At 37.6% G+C, this 25,183-nt stretch overlaps 1 protein-coding gene across 1 annotated transcript; it reads right to left on the minus strand.

Annotated features, from left to right (window-relative positions):
- Positions 1–5,906: 5,906 nt before the first annotated feature.
- LOC127424879 (zinc finger protein 396-like) lies at positions 5,907–23,713 on the minus strand. Its single transcript, XM_051670396.1, has 4 exons — positions 23,231–23,713; positions 11,541–11,852; positions 10,511–10,828; positions 5,907–7,498 (listed from the first exon to the last, which is right to left on the minus strand). Exons 1-4 carry the CDS (start codon positions 23,562–23,564, stop codon positions 7,041–7,043), a joined length of 1,422 nt encoding a protein of 473 aa, XP_051526356.1. The 5' UTR covers positions 23,565–23,713; the 3' UTR covers positions 5,907–7,040.
- Between the last annotated feature and the right edge of the window lie 1,470 nt (positions 23,714–25,183).

Below are 25,183 nucleotides of genomic sequence, written 5' to 3' on the forward strand. Positions count from 1 at the left end.
AACTGGACGTGACAGAAAGCAGCACTCATAGGCTACATGTTGAGGGAAATCATCCAAAACACTTTGAAACCAGCAGACTTTGACTTCTGAGACATCAATATGATATCCATTAATGCTGCCTGATTGACTGAATTAAGATTTAAATTGCAATATGGCCTTGTGCGATTACTAAACCTTAAAAGGCTGCGTTTTAAACAGCAAAAACCAAAGTGCAAAAATGTTTAGAAGTACAAAATAACCTTTTTTCATATCAATCATCATGTTATTATCTATTTATTTTTTTGTATCTTTTTTTTTACATTTTTTATCTTGTATAAGATTCATTTTATTTTGGCCTGTCGTGTGTTCAACAGATCAAATATTCAGTGGAAATTGTTCATTGTTAGAAGAGTGTAAAAGCTTTTGTACCTTTTTGTAAATTTTTTAAGCATTCCTAGTAAAACAGTGATCTGATGAAAAAATAAGGGAATCGTATCGGCCCATAGTTTTTTTGTAAAAATCAGTATCGGACAAAACATTTAATATCGGTGCCTCCCTAATTACAAGGTTTCGTTATACTATTAGATCATTTTACACAGATAAGGTTATAAACGATTTTACCACCATTTGAACATGTATAATGTATACATCTTGTTGGTATACTTTTGAAAACCCCATTCACTTATGCCATACTGTAACTGCGATTCTTGCTTCTTTTTTTATTAAAAAAGGAGGAACAAGTCCAAATAATTTTTGTGGTAATCAACATTATGCCACAAATGCCGTTTTGAACCTGGAAAATTTCTTTAAAAAAATATTAGAAATTCCTCTCTCTCTCTCTCTATATGTTTTCTCAGAAACATACGTTTCTTTTTGAAGTTGCACTGTAGAGCCATTTACACAACTGATGCTGTTACTTTTTAGAATAAAACATCACGATACCATCAAAACAGAATACTTACTGAAGGCAAGTTGACACTAGCTTGAGGTGTTTAATGTAGAATTTATTAGAAAGGCAAAGAGCTCGTGTTAATTTGACTGGTTACCTTTTGCCCATCTGTGCAACTACATTTCTAGTGATTCCAGCTGTTGTCCATCGTGTATTACAGAAACAGAAAACGTGAGAAGCAAACTCCCAACATCACAGCTGCGCTCAATACAATTAAAGGGGTCACCCAAAAAATGATAATTCTATCATTTACTCATCCTCATGTTGTTCCAAACCTGTGTGACTTTCCTTCAGGAACACAAAGGAAGTTAGGGAGAATGTTACAGACTGACAGCCTCGAACACCATTCACTTTCATTGTATAGATTATTCTGTAAAAATGCTGTAAACTACAGATAATCAGTCTGGGACTTGGAATAAAAAATGACAAAGGATGTAACTGATACGATTTCACCTTTTAATGTATTGCCATATTTCAACTTTACAACTACTTCCAGTCACATTAAAAGACATTTCAGTGTTAGATAAACAATACCTTGGAAACAAAGTAGAGGTGAAAATACTATATATTTTTTTAAACTCTAATGAAAATCATCCAATCATAAACACAATTATACATAACACAATTTCCCTAAAAACAATCTCCAATTGCTGACCAAATAGTTCGTGCAACATCGGAAGGAAAGGATTTAGTACACTGTAAAAAATAGCCATAAATTTTAATGGTAAAAGACTGTAAAAATGCTACAGTAAAAAAAATGTCAATTGGTTAACGAGGAGTTACCGTAAAATATCCATTTATATATTTTTTATATATTTAAAAAGACATGTACGTTTTACGGTAAAATGCTGTAAAAATAATTTTTTTTCGATGTAAAAAGTATGATTTTCCTGTATAATTAACGATTAAAATCTATTTCATGTTTAACAAGAGAGTACATGTACTTTTTACGGTAAATTGTTGTTACAGTAAAAAACAGTAATCGGGCGTTCCCAGAATTCCCTGTGTGACCCATTACATTTCATTATATTTTATGGGAATAGTTATGTTTCTTATTTTTAATATCAGTTATGTACTTTGGGATGTTCCGTGTTATATCTGATGTAGTATAGTTAATGTTTATTGCATTATTTAAATTTCACATGTGTTACCCTGATAGTGTTAAGTGTTTGTGTGAGTGACACTGAGCACTGTCTCTACATGTTTATTGGTCATTGCTCTTGGAAAGGCTACTACTGATGAACTTCATGTCATCATGTGCCCTTCTGTAATTACTATGGTAATTAACAATACATTATAAAGTGAAAAGCAGATTTTTACAGTTTCAGAAGGTTAATATATTAAGTTTATCATTTAATAATATAAATGACGGTACTGCACCTTAAAATATACAGTTTTAGACTGTAGAATTTACAGGTTGTTCTGTATCGTTGTTTACAATTTAACTATTTCTTTACATAATTTTTCTGGCAACCACAGCTGCCAGTTTTTTTTTTTTTACAGTGTACTCATTTTCTCTAAAAGTGTGGTTCATAATTAGCTGGATCATGCCATGGATTTTCAGTAAATTACCAAATAACTCCAATTGTCATCCTGATTTTAAAATTTGTCCAGTTTCACATCTCTATATGATACATCTACAAGCATCATACAGTTTGCATGCCCAAACTGACTATGATATTGGCTACTAACTTTTTCTCAACAGTAAAATATTACCAAAACTAAACCCAAATGCAGTTTTACAAATTTGACAGAGCACTTACGTTTTTTATTCAAAAAGTAAATATGATAAAACCATTTGAACGAGTCATGAGGTAATGAACAATCTGTTTTCCATGTAATGCTTTCAGACTACCAACAAAAGTGAGGTATAGAGGTGTGCAGAAACAGAGAAACAGTGCAAAATGTACAATGGAGTAAAGACAAAACAAAACCACAAATTGAAACAATGAAAAAAAATAAAAAAAATAGCACTAGTAATACTTGACATGTATTGGTCAGAAGGAATAAAATCAATTTAAAGCTACTTTGTTGTAAAATTAGAAAACAACTAACCATGATCCATGGAAAAAAGTTGATCCAATTGGTCAATAAGTTATAATTGCTCTATTATGCATTTCAATATTACAGTAATCTGTTTAAAAGCATGGTAATAAATTGTTTTTTAAATGGATATTTCCCTTAAAAAGCAAGAAATCAATCGATAAAAAAAAGTCTACATGCATAACATAAAAAAAAAAGACCAAAGTAATTTGTCTTAGAATAATGCAGTTCCCTGGGCAAATTACTGCATTTAAAAGGTCTAAAAAGCAATATATCTTTTTGCAGAGTGTTTGGCAGATGGGTGCTGTTCATCTTGCTTATTAAAAATGGTAATAAAAAAAAAAGCTTCTTTACAGGGTATCAATGCAGGTCAGTTCATTTATAACAATGATGATTTCTATGAAAGCCAGTGACAGCGGAAATGCACACACAAATGATCTAGGCATTAGAGTGGAGAACACTACGTACTGCACAATGTTGCAATGTAGAGAGATACAAGACAGTGTATCAAAGATTCGCCAACGGTAACTGAATAAATAGGTGTGTGTTAACTTTTTTAAACAAATAGATGGGATATTGTCCAACATACAGCTATTTACTTGCATCAGGACAAAGGACAAGTTTAAGTGCTTCGAATATTCATATTTGAACTGCCCAAATTAAAATTTCACTCTTTCAAATACACCAATTGCTCTTTAGTTATTTTTATCCATCACTGTAATGAGCTCCAATGACCAATTAGCATAATGTATCCATCCTGGTACCCTGCAGTCTGCATAGATCAAACATATTGAGCTGTTTTAACTGCTGAGTAACATCCTTTAATTACACAGCAGTCAAGATTTGTAACATGGGAAAAGAGAATTAGTAATGTTGCTGACCATATCTGGACTTCCTTGTTCAGACAGATAAGCGAAATTGGAAAGCATTGTCAAAGTTAATAACAAAGACACACACACACAAAAAAAATTGGTTTTCCAAGTGCTGGTACGTCTTGTGCACAGTGCGTGATGCCAATTTTGTCATTAGTACAGCCTAGTTTTTCTAGCCACGTGGATAGTCCACGTCTTTGGTGCATGTGCCTGTCGTTAACTGTGCTAAAAGAGTATCACATAGCAGTCATACTGCGCATGCGTTAAACGTATTCATATGAGCTTGCGTACAAAAGAGTATACATGTGCCTGGAATTGTGGCAACACTCACAGATTGGTCGTTGCTTTCTGAAAGTAGTGCAAGACAATGATGTAAACGCTGTTAAAGAAATAGTTCTCCTATAGGTCCACACAATGCAAGTGAATGGTGACCAAAACTTTGAAGCTCCAAAAACCACATAAAGGCAGCATAAAAGTAATCCATAAGAATCCAGTGGTTTAATCCATGTCTTCTGAAGCGATCCAATCGGTTTTGAGTCAGAACCCACCAAAGTATATCTCCTTTTTCACTATAAACCTTTAATTCTGCAGTCTCTTCGCCGATCATGATTTCAAGCTCGATTACACTTCCTAGCGACATCTAGCACTCTGAACATGCATCAAGCACTAGGAAGTGCAATCGAGCTTGAAATAATTCCCCTGACTGAAGATTGCAATGGCAAGATGTACAGAAAAAAGTTATATTTTGGTCTGTTCTCACCCAAAATCGATTAGATCACTTAAGACATGTAATAAACCACTGGAGACTTATGGATTGCTTTTATGCTGACTTTATGTGCTTTTTGGAGCTTCAACATTTTGATCACCATTCACTTGCATTGTTTGGACCTACAGAGCTGAGATTTTCTTCTAAAACTCTTTGTTTGTATTCTGCAGAAGAAAGTCATACTCATCTGGGATGGCATGAGGGTGAGTAAATGATGAGAGAATTTTCATTTGTAGTCTGAAAGACTATAAAGACATCTATATGGTTTTAAACTCCAGAAGAGAAATAGTCCAGTACCGCATAGCAGCCATAGCGTGGTACGCACACGGTCAAATGGAGTATACTTTAAAAGGCTAGTGTTCGACTGTACACATACATTGGCGTAGGCATAAAAAACTAGGTATACTTTGGGCTTCAACGCTCGATAGTGCGTGAGACGTAACAGCATGTGGAAAAACTAAGTATACCCTAGCCTTGAATACCCAAGCCCTCCGACCAACAAGATAAGCTTATTTAACAGTTATTACTAGGCACTAGCAACAGATGATGCACTTGAAAATTTTACAGTGTATCTTCTGTGTTCATATTCATTATACCTCAATACTCAATACATTTGGACAGCAGTTTGGGTTTAGGGTTCATTTTTTGGCCAATAACACAAAAACAAAAAACTGCAGTCTTCAGAGTATAAATGGTCTAAAAAGGTTTCCCTTGATTTTTATCTTTGGGTTGCAAACTCTTGGTACCTCCTTGTCATGACATATTTGCAAAATATGTACTTCAAAACAAAAGCCAAATTTTTCCATTGTATTACAAAAAAAAAAAAAAAAAAAAAAAAGCTAAAACAAATAGTAAGTGGGCAAACAGATAAGCCGGCCCCATTCCATTTTCAAGTTCACCATTGTAAACGTTTCTGACCAGGATCTTACTCCTAATATTGCAGAAGTCCCAAAAGATGACGCAGTCCCAGCGATGAGGTATAGATCCAAAAAGTAACAGTAACAACTTGTACTTTTCCATCATGCTTATTATTGAGAGAGCTATTGTAAAACATCTGATTTATGAGTCGGTAAGTGGGAATGTGCGTAATGTGGGACTCCACCGTTAGCGTTCCCTTTGATGCAGGGTGTAAATCGAAAATGTAGGGTCCATCTGCCAATATGGGGAAAAAATAGTGCCTTCCCTGAGGAAGACTCTGTATATTCAGATAGATTTCCACATATATTTTAAATCACTGATACTGGAAAACACACATCCACAACAGGCAACTGAGCATTTCTGCAAGTTTAAGATAGAGCTTTGTATATCCAATAAAACACTACACACAAGGAAGACGATACTCCAGGATACTGGTGGGGAATCTAGAAAAAGTTTGTGATCTCCAATCCCCAACTATTAAGCCCCTTCTACAGTCATTAAAACAAGAACACAAAGGGGAGACGAATGGGGGCAATCATTTGGAACGGTTCGGAATAATTTGGAATTTGAGTTTCTTTCCAATAACCAATGTAAAGTTCTCGTCACAAGGTAATAACTTAAAGTCAAAACATTTACGGAGGTGTTCTCGTTCCTTAATGGTTCATCCACACAATCCTTACCTCTTGAAGATATCTTATTGGCTGTTTACTTCATACAATGATTCATATTAACTGTGCAAGTTCAAGTCAAAAGCTGTAAGCCACCCTGTAACATCTTTTTTGCTTGATACGAGGTTCAGAAGAACTTCAAGAATTGGTTCGACATCTTAATTTTTTAAAAACAATCCAGTATGACATCTAAAAGTATATTATGAAGAGGTATTTCGTGTTAAGTACTCAGTCAGTGATGGTAAATTTGATCGCAAGAGAAACATTCTATAATTTCTGGTTTATTTTTTATCACATTCAGAAGTTTGTACAAAGAAATACAAGACCAACATGCTGCAAGGGATCCACGAAGAGCTCAAGCATCATCTATCGCTACTCTTTGCTACACACTCCTTTATCTTTCCCTTTAGGACTTCTAGGCTACAGTCTAGGATTGTTGTACTTCACATTCACTTTTAATCATCGCTTTTGAAATATTTACATTTCAAAATCTTTTAAAATTTGTATTGTGAAAACTCATTCGCCTAAAGTGAAAGAAATACTTCACTTCTTGTTGTGATGGTCTACACCACCCTATTCAATTATTTACACTGCCTACACACAGCTGGTAATTATTGGGATTGAAGGATGATAAATCCTTTTTTCTTTTATCTCAGAGTACCTTCAAATTAGGGCTAAAATGTGATCAAATTCTGAATTCGAAACAAATCTGACAGCCCTGAATCGAATTCTGCTAATGATCTAATGCTAACCCACTCAGAGAAACAACAAATACTGGGAAAAATATATCCATCCCTGTTCCATTCATAATTTTCCTTTTGAACCACCCCCCCATCTACATTTCGTCATATTGTTTTGCCTGTGTGCGTCCGTAAGTGCGCTTGGAGCTTTGACGACTGGGAGAAAATCTTTCCACACTCTTGGCATCGGTTGGGTGTCTCCTCATGCGTTTGCTGGTGGGCTCTGAGAAGATGCACGCGGCTGAACATCCTGTCACACTTTTTGCAAGCATGGGACTTCCTCCTGCTTTTGTGTTTCAAGGATTCACGCCTGTCTAATTCGTGAGTTCTTGTCTCGTCTTCCTCATCTTCCTCTTCCTCTTTCAGGTTCTCCTGTTCTTTTTTCTTATTTGCTGAGATCTGATCACTCTTTGATCCTTTGCTGACTTGTGAATCAGACGGATCCAGGCACACTTCCAGACTTGGAACAGCATCCATGGACTCTTCATCATCCTCAAGCAACTGGTACGGTAGAGTCAAGAGTCTTTGTAACATTGATGGGGATCTGATATTAGAATCATCGCCTACAGATAAAGCAGAAAAAGAGAGAAATGTAAAACTTCAAATTACAGTTCCATGCATTAAAGACACACCAACAGTCTGTTTGACCGATATATTTTTTACCGATATTAACAAAGTTCTACTAAATTAGTTCATGGATAAATTAAACCGTTAAATGGGTCTCTAAAAAAAACAAAAAAAAAAACAGGATTCAACAGGAAACAATGGTCTTCGCAGGTGAACTTAATGTATCGTTTGCATAACTTTACATTTATTCTCAAGTGAGAAAGGCATGCCATTTTAAGCTTAAGAGTTAGATATAGCTCAAAAAAATATGAAAATTAGCACTTTAATTTTCACACTTTAGATCGCAAAACAATTTTGCATAAATATAATCAATATTTATAGTAGGGATGCAGCGATGTATTGGTAGCCGATATTTATCGGCCAATTATTGACCAAATTAAAACCATCGGCATATCGGTTATAAGCATGAAAATGCCGATATGAAAAACCGATGGTTTATTTATAACTATTAGTAACACACGTTGTAAAAACTATGTGAATTCAAATACACAACCCAGAAATAATAGCCACAATATGTAGAAGGGTTGGCACTCCTAAGAACTGTAATATTTACTCACATTGAGGAAAAACCGGCCTTACAGACGTAACAGTCGTAAAAGTTACACTTACAGTAGAATACATGATTAGGGAAACCATCCAAAACGCTTTAAAAACCAGTAGACTTTGACTTCTGAGATATTGGTATGATATCAATTAATGCTGCATGATTGAATTAAGATTGAAATCACAATATTGTGTGATTACTAAAACTTAAAAGGCTGCATTTCTGCGTTTAGAAGTACAAAATATCCTTTTTTATATCATACTATCATATTCAGTTCTTTTTTTTATATCTTTATCTTCTATTGATCTTTTATTGTTGCTCTCTTTAAAATTATGGCCTGTCATGTGTTAGACAGGTCCAATCCATGTTCAATGGAAATTGTTTATTGTTAGGACAGTAACAAAGCTTTTGTAACTTTTTGTACATTTTAAAGCAGATCTGATGATAAAATAAGGTAAGTGGCAAAATATCATTATCAGCCTATATTTTTTTGTTAAAATCAGTATTGGTTTGGTGTAATCAATATTATTTGTTATTATCATTAATAAATTATTAACAGTGCATATTATGTTTTTATTGTAGTCTAATGGTTTAGTTATTATTGTGTCAAAAAGCAGAAATAAAACCATAATTAAAAGTTATATTCCTTATTGGAGTTAAAAAAAACACAGTAAAAGAAATCCACTAAACAGTTGCGCCAGTTGTGCGTGTGGTATTTCAGCGCAAAAAACCTGTGTTTTATTTGCAAACCACCCCCAATCTAGTTTAAAATACACAACCAGTGCTAAAATAGAACTACGTCTTGAGAATTAAATGAAATCATCCTAATTTCTTTCCATGCTTTCTATGTTAAAGGGGTCAGTCATGTCATGAGGAATCAAATTTTCCTTGATATTTCGACATAAAAGGTTATTCTACTATAAAAACATGCTGTAAATTATGACCACTTCTACAGCGAAAAAACATCAACGCCTACATTACGTTATTGTACCCTTGGCCCCGCCCTCTGGTGCTCAGTTCGAAAATAGAGAGAGCAGGACAAACAGGCCTAGTGTGGCTAATTTACTATTCCTGAACACAAACGGGGACCCATCTAGACTATTTTGAATGATTTTTGTATATTAACATGCACTAGACAGACGTCTTTGCCCGTCGACGTGTATTTCGCGCCGCTTTTAAAAGACACGGTGTCAAATTACAACTCTGAAAAGGAGAAGCCATTCTCTTTCATTTGGCTGCTCTGCCTCTTGCTGTTTGGAGCACAAACTGCTCAAATGGTTCATTTGCCCATTTGCACTATTTTTAATTGTTGGAGTATATAAACATGCACTAGATGGATGTCTTTGACCGTTTTGATGCGTTTCCGGCTTCAGTGCACAATGATACTGTATGTGTGTGTGTCTTCATTGTGCTTAGGACTATGTATGTGTGGTTTTTCGGCTCATATCAATGTGGATTGCTTGTGAACCAGCCATAATACGATTCAAGCTTTGCACAGTAACTGTTATTGAAGGACGGGGCAGTTAAAAACATTTGGACCCGATCGCAAAACCACGAGTAAACAGTTTCATTCATGAATATTTCAAATGTCACGACTGTCTGATAGTTTATGGCACTGCTGGGCTTGCAATAAATGAAAAGCTTAATATATTTGTATGCAATGTGTTGGATGTGCGTTATGTGTAATCCCTGAAATTGTGATACTGTTGTGGATTTGGTTTATTCTCTTTTGATTGGGTTTCAATTATGGCTGTATTCAAGAGGCTGCACAATGTTAGCCAGTCATATCAGGTGTCATTAACTTTGAAGTTTAAAGGAGGCACTTAGGCCAAAACCGAGCTTTTCAAAAAGGGTGGAAAATGATCATATATTACTAAATTATGACTGTTTTGGTGCAACAAAAAAAAAAAAACTTTACTAACATTATCAGTGGACCTCAGGGAAGATAATAAAATTATACAGAAAAAAAAAAAAAAAATAGGCACTAAAAGAGCAATATAATCAGGCATACATCCTTACGCACAGCATATTAAAGTGGGCCCTCGGCATGTTAAATAGATGATTTAGGTGTGTGGATTACAGCAGTGGAATGATGCTGTACAGTCTTGGCAGAGTGTGTCAGATTGTGGTGGTCTGCTGCATCCTTCATAACTGGCCCGCAAAAGCGGAATTAGCACAGATTTTGTGGTCACATTTGCACCTTTGCCCGATCTGCATAATTCCTTTAGTAAAATCGGGCGCTAAAGGAGCACGGGCAAAAAGAAAAAACCATGCTTTACCTTTTGCCACAATTCAATCTTAGTGATTTTCCCACGTATTGGTTAAAAAAAACAAAAAAAAACAACAACAACTATCAATCAATCTCTACCAGACAGCACCAGATCATCAGCATAGTGCAGCCTACCTGTGGAACTGACAACAGGAATGCCTTTAGTGTCCGAGGAAAGAGAAACAACCTCCATATCTTTTGCCTGCAACCATGGCAGCTGCCCCATCTCAAGCTCCAGCTTCCTTTGAGAGGCTAGACAAGACGGCATGAGCGTCTCCCGAATTAAGCTGTCCATGTCGCTCATAGACCCTGAGCCAAGCCCAGAGCATTCCTCCTTACTGGTGGTGACCTCTTTGATCTGAAAAAGGTCACTGCACCACTTTTGCCCAAAGACTTTATCCAGGATGGGTACCCAGTCCTGGGCCACTGCAATCACGGTCTGCTTGTCTGCTTCTATTTAGCGAAAACAGAAAAGAGGAAGAGTTGTGAATAATTACTTATTTTTTAGGCCCTGCTTGAAAAGACATATTTCTAAAGAAAAAGGGATTCTATCTAACTTTACATCGCTACATACATTCTAATTAAAGGAATTTCCAATGCAAGTTTAGCTCAATCGAAGGCACAATGTTGATTATGATTACCACAAAAATGGTTTTCTTTAAAAAAAAGCAAAAATCGCGGTAACAGAAAGACACTTATGATTGAAGTGAATGGGGCCTATCTGTAAACATTATATATGGTAAACTTATTTTAGTACGGTAAAGTCTTATAACCTTATCTGTGTACAGTTATTCAGTATTAAAACTTTGTTGCCATGATGACTCAATGCCGTAAACCCTAAAACAACTGTAAAAACGACAATTTAAACAAATTTACAGCTCAAATAATACACAAGTTTTAATAGAAAAATTAATCTAAGTGCTTTTATATAATTATAAATTTCACATTTCTGCCTTTAAACCCTTGAAAATTTGGCCCCATTCACTTCCATTGTAAGTGCCTCACTATAACCTTGTTTTTGTTTTGTTTTTTTAAACGATGGACTAGTCGAAATTAATTTGTAGTAATCAACATTATGCCACAAATGCTGTCGATTGAGCTTAACGTGTATAGAACCCGGAATAATCCTTTAATAAATAGTAGATATCAAGAAAATATTTGGTACCATTGGTGGTTTCCGTCTGTTCCTTTTCCCATGCTTTTTTGGGTGATTGGTCTGGCATGCCTTGTGACTCCTGCCTTTTCATTTTGGAACTGCTTGGAGAGTCCGAGTCGTTTTCACAGTCTTCTGTTTCCGCATCAGCCACCTCACTGTCCTCCACTATGTTCTTGTCCTGTAGTTGCTCTTTCAATATCTGGTTTTCCCGCTCTTTCTTGGTGAACTCCACGAGCAGGTCGTCAAAGTTGTCTTCCACAATTTTGGTCAGTTCACAAACGGCGAATTCCAGGACATGTTCCATAACGGCTTTTAACTGACCTTAAAATGGACACAAAGTAGAGACATTTCATGACACGTTTACTGAGATATTATTATCAGTAATATTTTTGTGACTCAAAAACCTCTTTGTTCTATGCTGTACTGAACTGCATGCAATAAGATGCAATCGCTGCTTACTGTCAGCAAGCAAAAGCTCAGATCCAGAGACTCAATTATGCTGTCAAGATCTGAAAACAATTCAAGTAAAATGCCACTACAAATGATTTTCCATGGCATCTGTTGGCCATGTTTCTCTGTGCAGAGTAACATAATGAAATGTTTTAATTAATTTGAAGAGACCCTTGAAATTAACAAGAAATCTGAAGAAAGCAATAGTAGTATCGTTGTTCAGGTTTACTTTGTTTTACGTCTTAGCTTTATAATCCTGACTGAAACCCAGAAAACAGATGAGACAAATGAAACCCGGAGACACAATGAGAACATTTGCTTTCAACTGTCTGGTATTGTTGGGGCAATGCTGCTCACGAACATTGGGAATATAATAGAGTACTAAATGTTTTACATTTGCCTTCTGTCTTTTGAGTTTAGAACAAACTTCATTGACTTTCTCCACTGGTCTGTTATTTTTACTGCTTATGTTGAACAGCTATAACTTTTTATTCCTATGGTGACAATTCACCAAACTTTGCATGCATGAGGGGTCTGTGGACACTTGCATTTTGTATAATTTTGGGATGGCTGGGATGTGTGGTTGATCAGCTTGTGGTGAAATTTGCAATAATCAGTTTCAGCTAAAGACTTACAATTTCACATGCGAGTCACTCTCCTCTTGGGGAACAAATTTGCCTCAAGGACCCATAAGTTATGCCATGATTTTTTTTTAAATATCTGGCCTTTAAAAATACTGAACCAATTATTAAATTGGAGATTTTTTAATGGTCATCTACTGACATGGCTTTTATATGCATGCAAAATTAAAATTGCTTCAATAATAACATTTTCAATGTTTTCAATCAAGTTTTGGTGGATCTAGAAACTAAAATATAAGACAGTCAATCCAACGGCATAAATTGTAATGTTAAAAGTTGATTTCCAGAAAACAACTTTGATTGGACAATGCAACTAACATTCATCACAAGCGGAGTTGTTCTCCACAATTTATGAAAAGAACGGAAAAGAAGGTAGAAGACGACGCTCAACTATTGTAGTTTTCAGAAATAGACATGTTTGCAGTTTTTAAATCATTTGGATGCAATAAAGATGGTATTTGTCAAGCAGTGGTAAAAGTGTTGTGGTTTATCATTGACGTTTTGTACACATATAAGCTAAGTTTCTCCGTAACCAATGGACAAAGAATATTAAGTGGCATGTGATTTTAATGTGAAATATTATATACATAAGACAACCACACAAAATACAAAAGACCTATCAGGTATAACAGGGTCTATTAGTTTATTCTACAGCAGGGGTCAGCAACCTTTTTGACATGGAGTGCCATTTTTTATTTTTCCTGGTCAACGGCTATGCCAAAGAACCCCCACCCAAAAAAAAAAAATCATGCACATTTATGTTACTGTATCTGAAATTTGAGTCCACTTGTGAAAATGTTTCTATTTTGCATAATTTTAATTTAATCATTTTTTTTTCATTACAAATGATATTATCAGCTTAACAGTTTGAGTAAAAAATTGTACAAAACCCAATAATTATGATATAATCATTATCCTGCATGTGAATTTTCACAGAGCATCTTGTGAAAGTGCTTTAATGAAAGAAAACCTGTCCATTTATACAAAATGAATTAACACAGCCACAAATTTGCTTATTTGATTACTGATCACAATGTGTGGAATCTTAAATATTTCTTATATTATGTCATACATTTTTCGAAGTCACACAGAGGGGTAATCATAGCACTAAGCAAAAGCGAGAGAGGAGCAGGCTATTTTATTTATATGAAGTTTTTCACACCTGCATTCCTATCTACATCTTGATGTAATCCTTCCTCGTGATCATGCAGAGTATTTTCATCAGTTGAATGGGAGACTAAACACTTCTAAAGTGTGACGAGACTCGCGCTGCGCGTACAAACCATTCGCGCATCACACGCAGATCAACTATTTAGCCCTTTTCAGTGAATCGCACCTGCAAAATCCTAAAACTTTATTTCCAGGTTTAATTAACATTTTGAATAGACTCAGATTTTTGAACTCCAAGATGTGGGTTAATGTTTTCTCTTTTAATCGTTTAATGTAATTTTGAGTGTAACTATGGTTTAAGTATGGTGTACCTGTATGCTGGGTTGGAAGTCTCAAGGATTAATAGTGGTGTTTTCCTTATTACATCACGTGTTGCTCTGAATGCAAAAAGAAACAAATGAAACATGGAATGTAGGCTGTCATCCGTGCAACCTGACCGAATTAAAGCGGGCACATTTACTCGCGCTCTCGGCTCATGATGTGCGAATGTCTCGCACGCTCTGCATGAGTCTGTTGGGTATACGGCAGTCTCGTCACATTTTAACTTTTTGTTTAGCCTCCCATTCGGCTCATGAAAACGCATTGCGTGATCATGAGGAAGGATTACATCAAGTTGTAGATTGGAAAACAGTTGCGGAATATATATACATAAAATAGTCTACTCCTCTTGCTGTTGCTGGGGTGCCAGTTATTACCCCTCCGTGTGCCATAGGTTGCAGAGACATCAGAGAAAAAAATGAAGCAAATCCTGGAACTTTGCACTGATTTTCAATTATGAACAAAGTCACTAATTTTAACTTGCACCAAATCAGAAATACCTATACTTTGGCACAAGGTTCAAGTCTAAGTGAGACCAAGCCAAGCTTGGGTGTCTCTAAAAGCCCAGCAACCTATATTTCAAGACAGGAAAGGATTCTTCTTAGCAGTTCCCATGGTGATGGGGTGCCGTGGGTTAAAAGCAAATTGGAGAGAAATGCTGCAGGTTCAAAATTTGAGATGGAAGCTAGCATGAACTTTTTAGGCCTCCAAGTAATGACATTCCCGTCCACCTTCTTGCAGCAATAAGGCCTTTAAAATGCACAGCATGCAGTCCTCTCCATTCTACACTTGACTGTATGGAGCCCATTTTGATTAGACCACTAAGAATACTCTTTCAACAACACTACGTCTAATAGTCCAAGCATGCCAGAAAATGGCATTTAGGCTAATGCTTTACTGTTGGAGCATACTTAAGATACACCAACACAAAAATATTATCGCCACACATAATATATACTAGTGATAAAGCAATATATATAATCATGATTATTTTAATAATAATGCCCATTTTCTATTTTAAAAAAATTGTGCATTTTGAGTTTTTTTGATGATACATTTGAATTAAACTTTAAAACACTTAATTCAGCAAAAATAAAAGGGAAAACAAGACTTAATATATTCTGCTTTTTGAATAATTTTTAGGATTTTACAGGAAAATAAGACAAACACTCAGTAAGAAAATATTTTTTTTGCTGTGTAAAAAGTGCAGATTTAACAGATTCTAAGAAAGTCAATGCTCCCTGTTCAAATGTTTTTGAGGGACATTTAACTATGATGATCAGTTGCATGTAGGACACCGTTTACACCTGGTATTACGATGTGTCTTGGGTGATTCAATCACATATGGTCAGGTGAGACACATCACTGTTTACACCTGGTCACTTAAATGCATCTACTGTGACCACTTGTGTTTGGATTTGGAGGGGAGGGTCTCTGTATTCATGACAACATACATCAAACGCTATGCTACTGCATGACATTAAAGCGCAACAAAGTCAGAAAAGACAAGGAAAGCTTTAATTAAACTGGCGCATTGTTTCTCCCAGATGCCGCTGAAATTTAATCAGCCTAGTCTCATAGAATGAACGTTACTATAATGACATTTTTGCAAACTGACTTTTACGTGCTGAATTCTACATTTCGCTGCAGTTTCCTGGTGAAATTAACATTAAAGGCGCAACAACAGTTGTGCGTTTTATTTACTTTCACACAAATCACGACCACAACAGCCGATTGTGAATTTATAAACACTTATTTTTTCCTCTATTACACACTTCTATGTTAAGATATTGAAACGCCTTTATTGTAACGCATCACTTGAAAAACTATACATTTTAACGCTTTTATTACAGACTCACCTACATTTGCACACTTATTACAAAGTCATTAACGTCCACGGTAGCTCAACACATGGAGTGTTGGACTTTGGACTCGAAACCAGTCGAGCACATAGGATGACACAAGCTGAAAGTGTCATAAAAATGACAAAAGATGCCATGGTTGCTTCAAAAAATTTGCTTTTCATGTCATATTTCATCTTAAAACACTATTTGTTAGGTTTAGGTTAAAGTTTTAGGTTAGGGAGACACTTTTACTCCTTAAAACCCCAACTATTCACCTGAAAAACCTAGTCTGATTTCGACTTTATTTCACTCACTTTTGGCGCCCCTTGCTGGATATTTCACTAGAAAACTGCAGCTAAACATGTAATGAAGCACATAATATCGTTTTGCAAAAATGTTGCCACAGTCACATAATGTTCATGAGACCAGACAGAATTTAATCCAAGCACAAACACGACATTTCGAGCAGAATTATTAGTTATTTTAGTGTATTTATTGTATTAACCTCGGCTTCAGATTTTTGTGCTTGTCATCTGTGTCCCTGCATGTTGATATCAGGCACACTGAAGAATATCTGTTTTCAGAGGGTTATTTCCTTTAAAAGCCGCTCATAACAGGCAAAGTTTAAACCTCAAATGCGATGTGGTCACATGCATTTTTTTGACTACCTTTGTATGTGTTTTTTGTGATCCCATCACAAAATGTTTCAAACCCCGTTTAGACCTGTATTTATGGCTGATCACTTGTGATCGGATCACCTGAAATGCATCTTAATACCAGGTGTAAACAGGGTCTATGTGTCTGTCTGATCTAGATTCACTTGACTCTATGAATGGATCTATACAAAATACAGTTGAAGTCAGAAGTTCACATACACTTATGTTGAAGTCATTAAAACTAATTTTTAAACCACTCCACAGATTTCATATTAGTGAACTATAGTTTTGGCAAGTCGTTTAGGACATCTACTTTGTGCATGACATGAGTAATTTTTCCAACAATTGTTTACAGACAGATTGTTTCACTTTTAACTGACTATATCACTAGGGCTGGGTGATATGTAAAAATTATTTTATCGATAATCGCCTTAAAAAACACTGCGATATCCGACTACATCGTCAACCCCCCTGCCGAGGGTCAGCGAATTTTTTTGTTTTACTGATTTTGCTTAAAAAATGTAATTCATTTACTGAAACACGAAAAACAAACAAAAGACATTTCTAAATTCAAACTGCACTTTAAACGAAAAAGCAATAAAATAACGAAGTGGTCAAAAAATCTTATTTAACCACCTCATTTAAACCTTTACCGTCTCCAACGGCTCCATTTGCCATCACGCAAGCATCCATCAACGATACCAGGTGGAAAATTACGAATAACCTACAGATTAAGAACTAAAGACATTTATAAATGTAAAGATAATAATAAACATAAAAAAAAGCCTAATAAATTCCCTTGTGTTCCCAAAATAATGTTGCCAAATGTGTGTTCTTATCGAATTTGTGTTTGTATTGCATTTTGTTAATACAGTTAATGCTGCCTAAAGAAAATAAATAGAACTAAATTTTAGGTTCAAGGTGGACGTGTCTTGTATTATTTTATTATTTAATCACTTTCGTCTTTATTTCTTTAATACAAAGATATATATATAACTGAAACAACAGAGTTTTGTTCACAATGAATGCCAACCGCATGGAAATAAAGCAAACGAAACTCAAAGCACCTCCTGTGATGATCGGAGATAATTTGCAGCATTCTCATAGATGGCATTATTCTTGCAAACAGTTTTCAGATGCATGAAACAGAGAAAAAAAAGAAGTTGCATGCACTTGTTCCACGAGACAGGATTGCGCTGCACGCCGACATGTGTGTGTTCCACGTGACAGGCTCATGCTGCACACCTCTGAACAAACAGCGAATCAGACACGAGCAATGACGGCTTTTCTTTTGTCTGTTCTTAAAAATATAATAAAGTGTGCTTCTTCAAGCACGTGTCTTTGTGACTAACAGCATTTCTTGTCATGCATCACTCTGAGATGTTGCTGGCCTGTTGCGTGTAGATGAGCAAAATTGCCCATGTATGAACTACCTGCATTTGGACGAGGAGCTTGCGAACTGGATTCAGCCTTGTCGCATTTTGAGGGTGCTAGTTTCACACCCTGGCCACTGTTTAATGTATTTGCCGACTTCCCAGATCCATGGTATTGCCGAATATCGTCTGTTCGCTATCGGCATCGGGATCTTTTTAAGACATCGTCGATATCAGATTACATCGTCCTATCGCCCAACACTATATATCACAATTCCAGTGGGTCAGAAGTTTACATACTCTAAGTTAACTGTGCCTTTAAGCAGCTTGGAAAATTCCAGAAAATGATGTCAAGCCTTTAGACAATTAGCTTCTGATAGGAGGTGTACTGAATTGGAGGTGTACTTGTGGATGTATTTTAAGGCCTACCTTCAAACTCAGTGCCTCTTTGCTTGACATCATGGGGAAATCAAATGCCTGAAGGTACCACGTTCATCTGTATAAACAACAGTACGCAAGTATAAACACCATGGGACCACGCAGCCATCATACCGCTCAGGAAGGAGATGCATTCTGTCTCCTAGAGATGAACGTAGTTTGGTGAGAAAAGTGCAAATCAATCCCAGAACAACTGCAAAGGACCTTGTGAAGATGGAGGAAACAGGTAGACAATTATCTATATCCACAGTAAAACAAGTCTTATATCAACATAACCTGAAAGGCTGCCCTGCAAGGAAGAAGCCACTGCTTCAAAACCACCATAAAAAAAGCCAGACTACAGTTTGCAAGTGCACATGGGGACAAAGATCTTACTTTTTGGAGAAATGTCCTCTGGTCTGATGAAACAAAAATGTAATTGTTTGGGCATAATGACCATCGTTATGTTTGGAGGACAAAGGGTGAGGCTTGCAAGCCGAAGAACACCATCCCAACCGTGAAGCATGGGGGTGGCAGCATCATGTCGTGGGGGTGATGGGACTGCAGGAGTGACTGGTGCACTTTACAAAATAAATAGCATCATGAGGAAGGAAAATTATGTGGATATATTGAAGCAACATCTCAAGACATCAGCCAAGATGTTAAAGCACGGTCACAAATGGGTCTTCCAAATGGACAATGACCCCAAGTATACCTCCAAAGTTGTGGCAAAATGGCTTAAGGACAACATGGTCAAGGTATTGGAGTGGCCATCACAAAGCCCTGACCTCAATCCAACAGAAAATATGTGGGCAGAACTGAAAAAGTGTGTGTGAGCAAAGAGGCCTACAAACCTGACTCAGTTACACCAGTTCTGTCTGGAGGAATGGGCCAAAATTCCAGCAACTTATTGTGAGAAGCTTGTGGAAGGCTACCCAAAACGTCTGACCCAAGTTAAAAAATGTAAATGGCAATGCTACCAAATACTAACAAAGTGTATGTAAACTTCTGACCCACTGGGAATGTGATGAAATAAATGAAAGCCGAAATAAATAATTCTCTCTACTATTATTCTGACATTACACATTCTTAAAATAAAGTAGTGATCCTAACTGACCTAAGACAGGGAATGTTTTCTATGATTAAAATGTCAGGAATTGTGAAAAACTGAGTTTAAATGTATTTGGCTAAGATGTATGTAAACATCTGACTTCAACTGTAGACTGAGCAGGCTTCTTTTGGACAAATCTGACTCTACTACTTTTGTAAGCATTACCACTAGTAGCCTGTTTCTTGAGCCATAATGTTATCGGCCATGACAGAAAAGTGGATCACAGACATTCTGTTCTGCGCCTTTTCCAATTGGCTGCAGTTCCTGTCTATGTAGTGTCAAGTCTCTCATGATGATATTCCCCTCTCAAACCCCAACCACAGATTACCTCCACAGGGTTGGGTAGGTGTGGCTTCCCCTAACCAGCTCCACTGGTCAAACACATCCCCATGACTACCATCACTGCAGTATGAAAAGCAGCGCTAAGGTGCAGCTCGACGACAGAAGCATCATCGCCCCAACCAGCCATTGGCAGTGGTCATAACAAGTCATCCAATACTCCAAAGAGGCAGCCTCTGTTCACATGTCTACACAGGCCTGAGGACTGCTGACTAAGATTAATTTCACAGACCAGACTTCAAAAACTTCCTCCAATGAATCCGTTTGCAATGAAGACAGAACATTCCCATTGGTCACTGCAGTCTGAAACAATGCCTCGCTCCTCTGCGAATTCCTAGGACCAATATAGTACACTTGCACACTTCCTCCCTTAGAGTTAATGACCTACTTGAAAAGAACAACAAAAAACCTAAAGCCAGGGGCGCCTGCAGCTGTACGGCCATACGCACTGTGCATACCATGAGCGCTCCAACTGCCCTGAGAAATATTTACTCTCAGAATATTTCACCAATATTGAAATGTGTCCTGTATTTCTGTTGGCTGTTTAAAAGAACAAGCAATGCCCAATTTGCGAATTAATAATTTTTTTGAGTCGGTTCTTTTCAGTGAATTGGCCAAACGGGCTTGCAAAACGGTCTGAATCGATTCGTGATTCAGTACAATTCGTTCAGAGCGCTCTCTCATGGAATCATTTGGAGCGGTTTCTCACACAGTAAAACCGTATTGGGATATTTACGAATACAGCGCTGGATACAGTGTAAATTTACCAACAGTCAACTGAGACAAAAGGCTGTCTTTTTGAGAGGTAACTTTGGGAAACTTCAGCTAGTGCTGTGTCATGTGAACAATGAGCTGTTCAAACAGAAATATTTTTTTTGCATCCACTCACGCTGTTTTTCAATCGTTTTCCATGTAAACATTCGCTAGATGGATGTCTTTTGACAACTGCATCACGTTTCACTGTGTTTTTAGCATCTCTCATGGGAGCGCTGCATTTTTAGACGCTGTGTCAAGTTAAAAATAATTTCTTCAACTGATAAAAATGCGTCGAGACACCTGCGTTCTGCTCTATTCGTTGTGGTGCGTTTCGCTTTTTTAGCACAAAAATGCGTCTGTCTGAACGGTTACTGAAAGAAATGCTTCAGCCAATAGTTACATGAATGCTACTCATACACGAGAAAATAAATAAATGCTTATCCCAAAGTCACCAGAATTTAACGCTTTAGTGTTGTTTTTTGCAAAAAAAATTTTTTTTTTAAAAATCTCACGGGGAGCATGCCCCCAGACCCCCCAAGATATAAGGTTTATTATGCAGACTTAGAGGTCTGCAACCCGACGGGACCAGAGAAACCCGACAGGTTTCGGGTCGGGTTCAGGTTTGTAATTAATGAAAAAATAAACAGGCCAACCAATCGTTTCGCGCACGCGCTCTCACTCACAGACATGTGCGAATGGATGAGTTAGGGGCCGTTCACACCGAATGTGTTTTTGCGCACATCTGTTCTGTTTTCCCATTGTTTAAACACTTGCTGGACGAACATCTTTGACATTTGCACGTCTCGCTTTTTCTTCAGCGTCTCGCACAGGACCGGCACAAATTAAAAATAACTTCACATTTTCAAAAATGCATGTTGAGACACCTACGCTCTGTTTCATTCTTTGTGCTGCATCTAGATTGTTTTTAGCGCAGTTATCACAAAGATTTAACCATCTGAACAAGTTCAGGCTGCAAAGAGGGGACTGTTGCATTGTTTCGTTTTATTCTAGATTGTTCTGCACCAAGTGAAGTTTCAGCAAATAAATGGTAAGGCAATGCTTTTTTTCCGTTCTGCTCTAGTGTACTAACGGGCTGCTGTGCCTTTTTTTTTGGGGGGGGGGGGATTTTTCCCCTTTTTCTCCCAATTTGGAATGCCCAATTCCCAATGCGCTCTAAGTCCTCGTGGTCGCATAGTGATTCGCTTCAGTCCGGGTGGCGGAGGACGAATCCCAGTTGCCTCCACGTCTGAGACAGTCAACCCGCGCATCTTATCACGTGGCTTGTTGAGCGCATTGCCACGGAGACATAGCGCGTGTGGAGGCTTCACGCCATCCACCGCGGCAACCACGCTGAATTCACCACGCGCCCCACCGAGAACAAACCACATTATAGCAACCACGAGGAGGTTACCCCACGTGACTCTACCCTCCCTAGCAACCGGGCCAATTTGGTTGCTTAGGAAACCTGGCTGGAGTCACTCAGCACACCCTGGGATTTGAACTAGCGAACTCCAGGGGTGGTAGCCAGCGTATTTTACCACTGAGCTACCCAGGCCCCGGCTGCTGTGCCTTGTTAAAAGAATGCTGTCTATATGCTTATGTAAATTACAGCAATACTAGGAGAAGAAATTAGATAGTACGCGATTTCAGGTTCGGGTCGGGTAGAATGTTGCCTATATGCTTACGGAAAATACAGCTATACAAAGAGAAGATACTAGGAGAAGTAATTAGACAGGAAGTGATTTTGGGTTCGGGTCGTGCTTAAAATATGACGGAATCGTTCAGGCCGGGAAGGGTTGGTCTCAGGTTTCATTTTAAGGCCTGTGTAGACCTCTAGGCAGATTTCTGTGCATACCTTCAGATTAAATCCTGCAGGCGCCCATGCCTAAAGCCATGTGAAGACCATAGTCAGAGTAGCGCCATTTTTAATTTTTGACGATAATGAAAACGAGGCTGTGAACGTCGCGGTAGATTTACAGTCTCTTTATTGGGTTCTACTGTTGTTTAAAACGATGTTGATCGTTCAGATGACAAAATCTTTAAAAACATTTTATTTAGAAGACAAAAAAACTCCAGAAAACACGAGTTGGGAAAATTAGAGACCTTTATGCAGCGCACTAGACCCGTCAATCCCTCTCAGCCTCGTTTTCATTCCCGTCAAAAATTAAAATCGCTGCTATTCTAAACAAGGTCAATAAGAACCCGTTAATTTCAACAGCCTAAACATTACCAGGGAACATATGTAGTGTAAATACAAACGTATACTTAAATAAATAAGGTGGGCTTTAAATAAAATACGCATTTCACTTAATCTCCTCGTGTGGTTTGAATTTAACAACACGGCAATTCGTGCCAAGTGTGTGAATAATAAGAGGCGTTTAACCACATTAAGGAATTGAAACTGATGGGTGCACAAGCACACCAAGTTTATTTTGACTTCCTCCTTCCGTTCAAAATGGTGTTTAGCCATGTTTTTATAAACCCCGTCACTGCGCACCAACCCACAGGATCAGATTTGTGTTATAAATACATGCACCTCCATAATTAGAAAATTACTACGCACTTATCTTCATTGTGGTTTATTAAATGCGCAGTTTTAATCAAGTGCACACAAATAACCTTACCAACTGCTCGCCCTTTCTGTTCACGCCTGAACGTCTCAGACTGCACGCGACATTCGGTGCTCTGACTGGGGGTGTGTTGCTTTGTTCCATCGTTCGTGTCTTTTCGTCTCTTAGATGCATTGCTTTTCCTTTTGCCTCCGTGCTCCAGCTCCCGGGACTGAATGGTCGCCCTCAAACGCTGATTTTCCTGCTCTTTGGTGGCCGTTTCCAATAACATTGAATTCAAAGTGGCCCCAGCAGTCTTGGTGATTTCCTGCACGGCGAGCTGCACTACCTGCTCCAGTGCGGATTCCAGCTGACCTTGGAAAAACGAAATGTACAGGGCACCGTTCATGTTTATGACCACTCCGTTGGAAGACCTCTTTCATTCTTCCTCTTCCCACCCCCCAGAATAGTGCCAAATATACAGAAGTCCTCCTAAACAACTGGCTCGAAACGAACAGTTACCCGTTTCTCTCGAAAAACGCATCGCGCGTGTGTGTGTATGTGTATACGCCCCTTTGGATGCAGTACCGTACTGCACTCCGTGAAGTCGCAAACGGAATCCACAGAAATCTCCTACGCCATTTTGGCCCAAATATGAAAACATCTGCGAACCCAGAAATGAGTAAATCAAGCCAGAATAAAACGGCATTTCAGGATTAAACTAAATTAGTTTTATTGAGCCATATGGGTATTTGTGGATCTGTCATTTAGAAGAGTGAGCATTATGCGTAAATAAAACGGTTAACCCTTGACCTCTAGATAAGGGTTGCCACCCATCCCGTAAAATATGGGATCGTCCTGTATTTAAAGATAAAATGATGCATCCCATGTCAATTCGTCCCGTATTTAAGATGGTCAGATGGCATCATGGTGAAATCGTTCCAGATCTCTAATTTAACATTGATATAAGTTGGAAAATGTGCCTATGGTGGTAAATGACCTTCTGAAAAGTCCACAAATATGGGCTAAAACTGTGGATTTTTTTTTTCTATATAAATGTTCAAAAAGATCAAACAATGTATTCATACAATCAATGAGTCATAAAGACAAGTAAAGCTGAAGGAAGAAAAAAATACGAATAAACCAACCAAAATGTATACATAAATAAGATAAAGGAGACAAATAATCGAAAAGATAAACATACATATATTTTTAACATATAAAAGATTTAAGTCAGGGGTCAGGAAAGTTCTAATTTCAGCATATAAGAAAGGGTATAACATTTTTATTAATAACGCATATTAAAGAAAATATTTTTATGAACTGTAAGATTAATGACTAATGTCTTTGAAGTTCATCCTGGATTAACTGCAGAAGTTCACATAGATGCATTGTCCTTTGGTAGTTGGCTGATGAAGGCGTTTGTTGGCAGTTAAATGATAGTCTATGCATTATAAGCATGTAGCCCACTGGGGGCCTGGGTAGCACAGTGGTAAAGACTACTACACCTGGAGTCACATGTTCAAATCCAGGGTGTGCTGAGTGACTCCAGTCAGGGTTCCTAAGCAACCAGTTGGCCTGGTTGCTAGGATGGGTAGAGTCACACTGGGTTAACCTCCTTGTGGTTGCTATAATGTGCATCGGGAATTGGGCATGTTGAAAAGGGGAGAGAAAAATGTTTATTTATTTTTTTTTTTTTTTGTAATCAATCAATAGACAAAGGTGATGCAGGCAGAGATCAATGAGGTGCATCACAGTTCAACCACAGTGAGGTTCAGTGGTGTCCAAGGTTCAGGCAGTGGCATATGAAGTATCCAATGTCTTACAGATGGAGTTGGTTCATCCTCTGAAGTCCATTGTAATAGACTGAAGTGATGTCTGTCTGGCACTGGCTGCATTTAGTCGTCATCACTCAGAGACACGTAGTAGAGGAGTCCAACACCAAGCTGGATCTGGCAGGCTCTCGTAACCTCGGGATATGAAACCTGAAGTTGAGGCATGGAAACAAATAGAATAATATTAGCGTAG

The sequence above is a fragment of the Myxocyprinus asiaticus genome, chromosome 34 (assembly GCF_019703515.2).
Source record: "Myxocyprinus asiaticus isolate MX2 ecotype Aquarium Trade chromosome 34, UBuf_Myxa_2, whole genome shotgun sequence".
NCBI classification, from domain to species: Eukaryota; Metazoa; Chordata; class Actinopteri; order Cypriniformes; family Catostomidae; genus Myxocyprinus; species Myxocyprinus asiaticus.

Excerpts from the sequence above, each read along its gene's own strand:
- LOC127424879 (XM_051670396.1), bottom strand. The coding sequence starts at position 23,564 with ATGAACGGTGCCCTGTACATTTCGTTTTTCCAAGGTCAGCTGGAATCC. Across the intron at positions 11,853-23,230 it reads ACAGAAAGGGCGAGCAGTTG|GTCAGTTAAAAGCCGTTATG; the intron begins GTAAGGTTATTT and ends GTCCATTTTAAG. Across the intron at positions 10,829-11,540 it reads ACAGACGGAAACCACCAATG|AAGCAGACAAGCAGACCGTG; the intron begins GTACCAAATATT and ends TTCGCTAAATAG.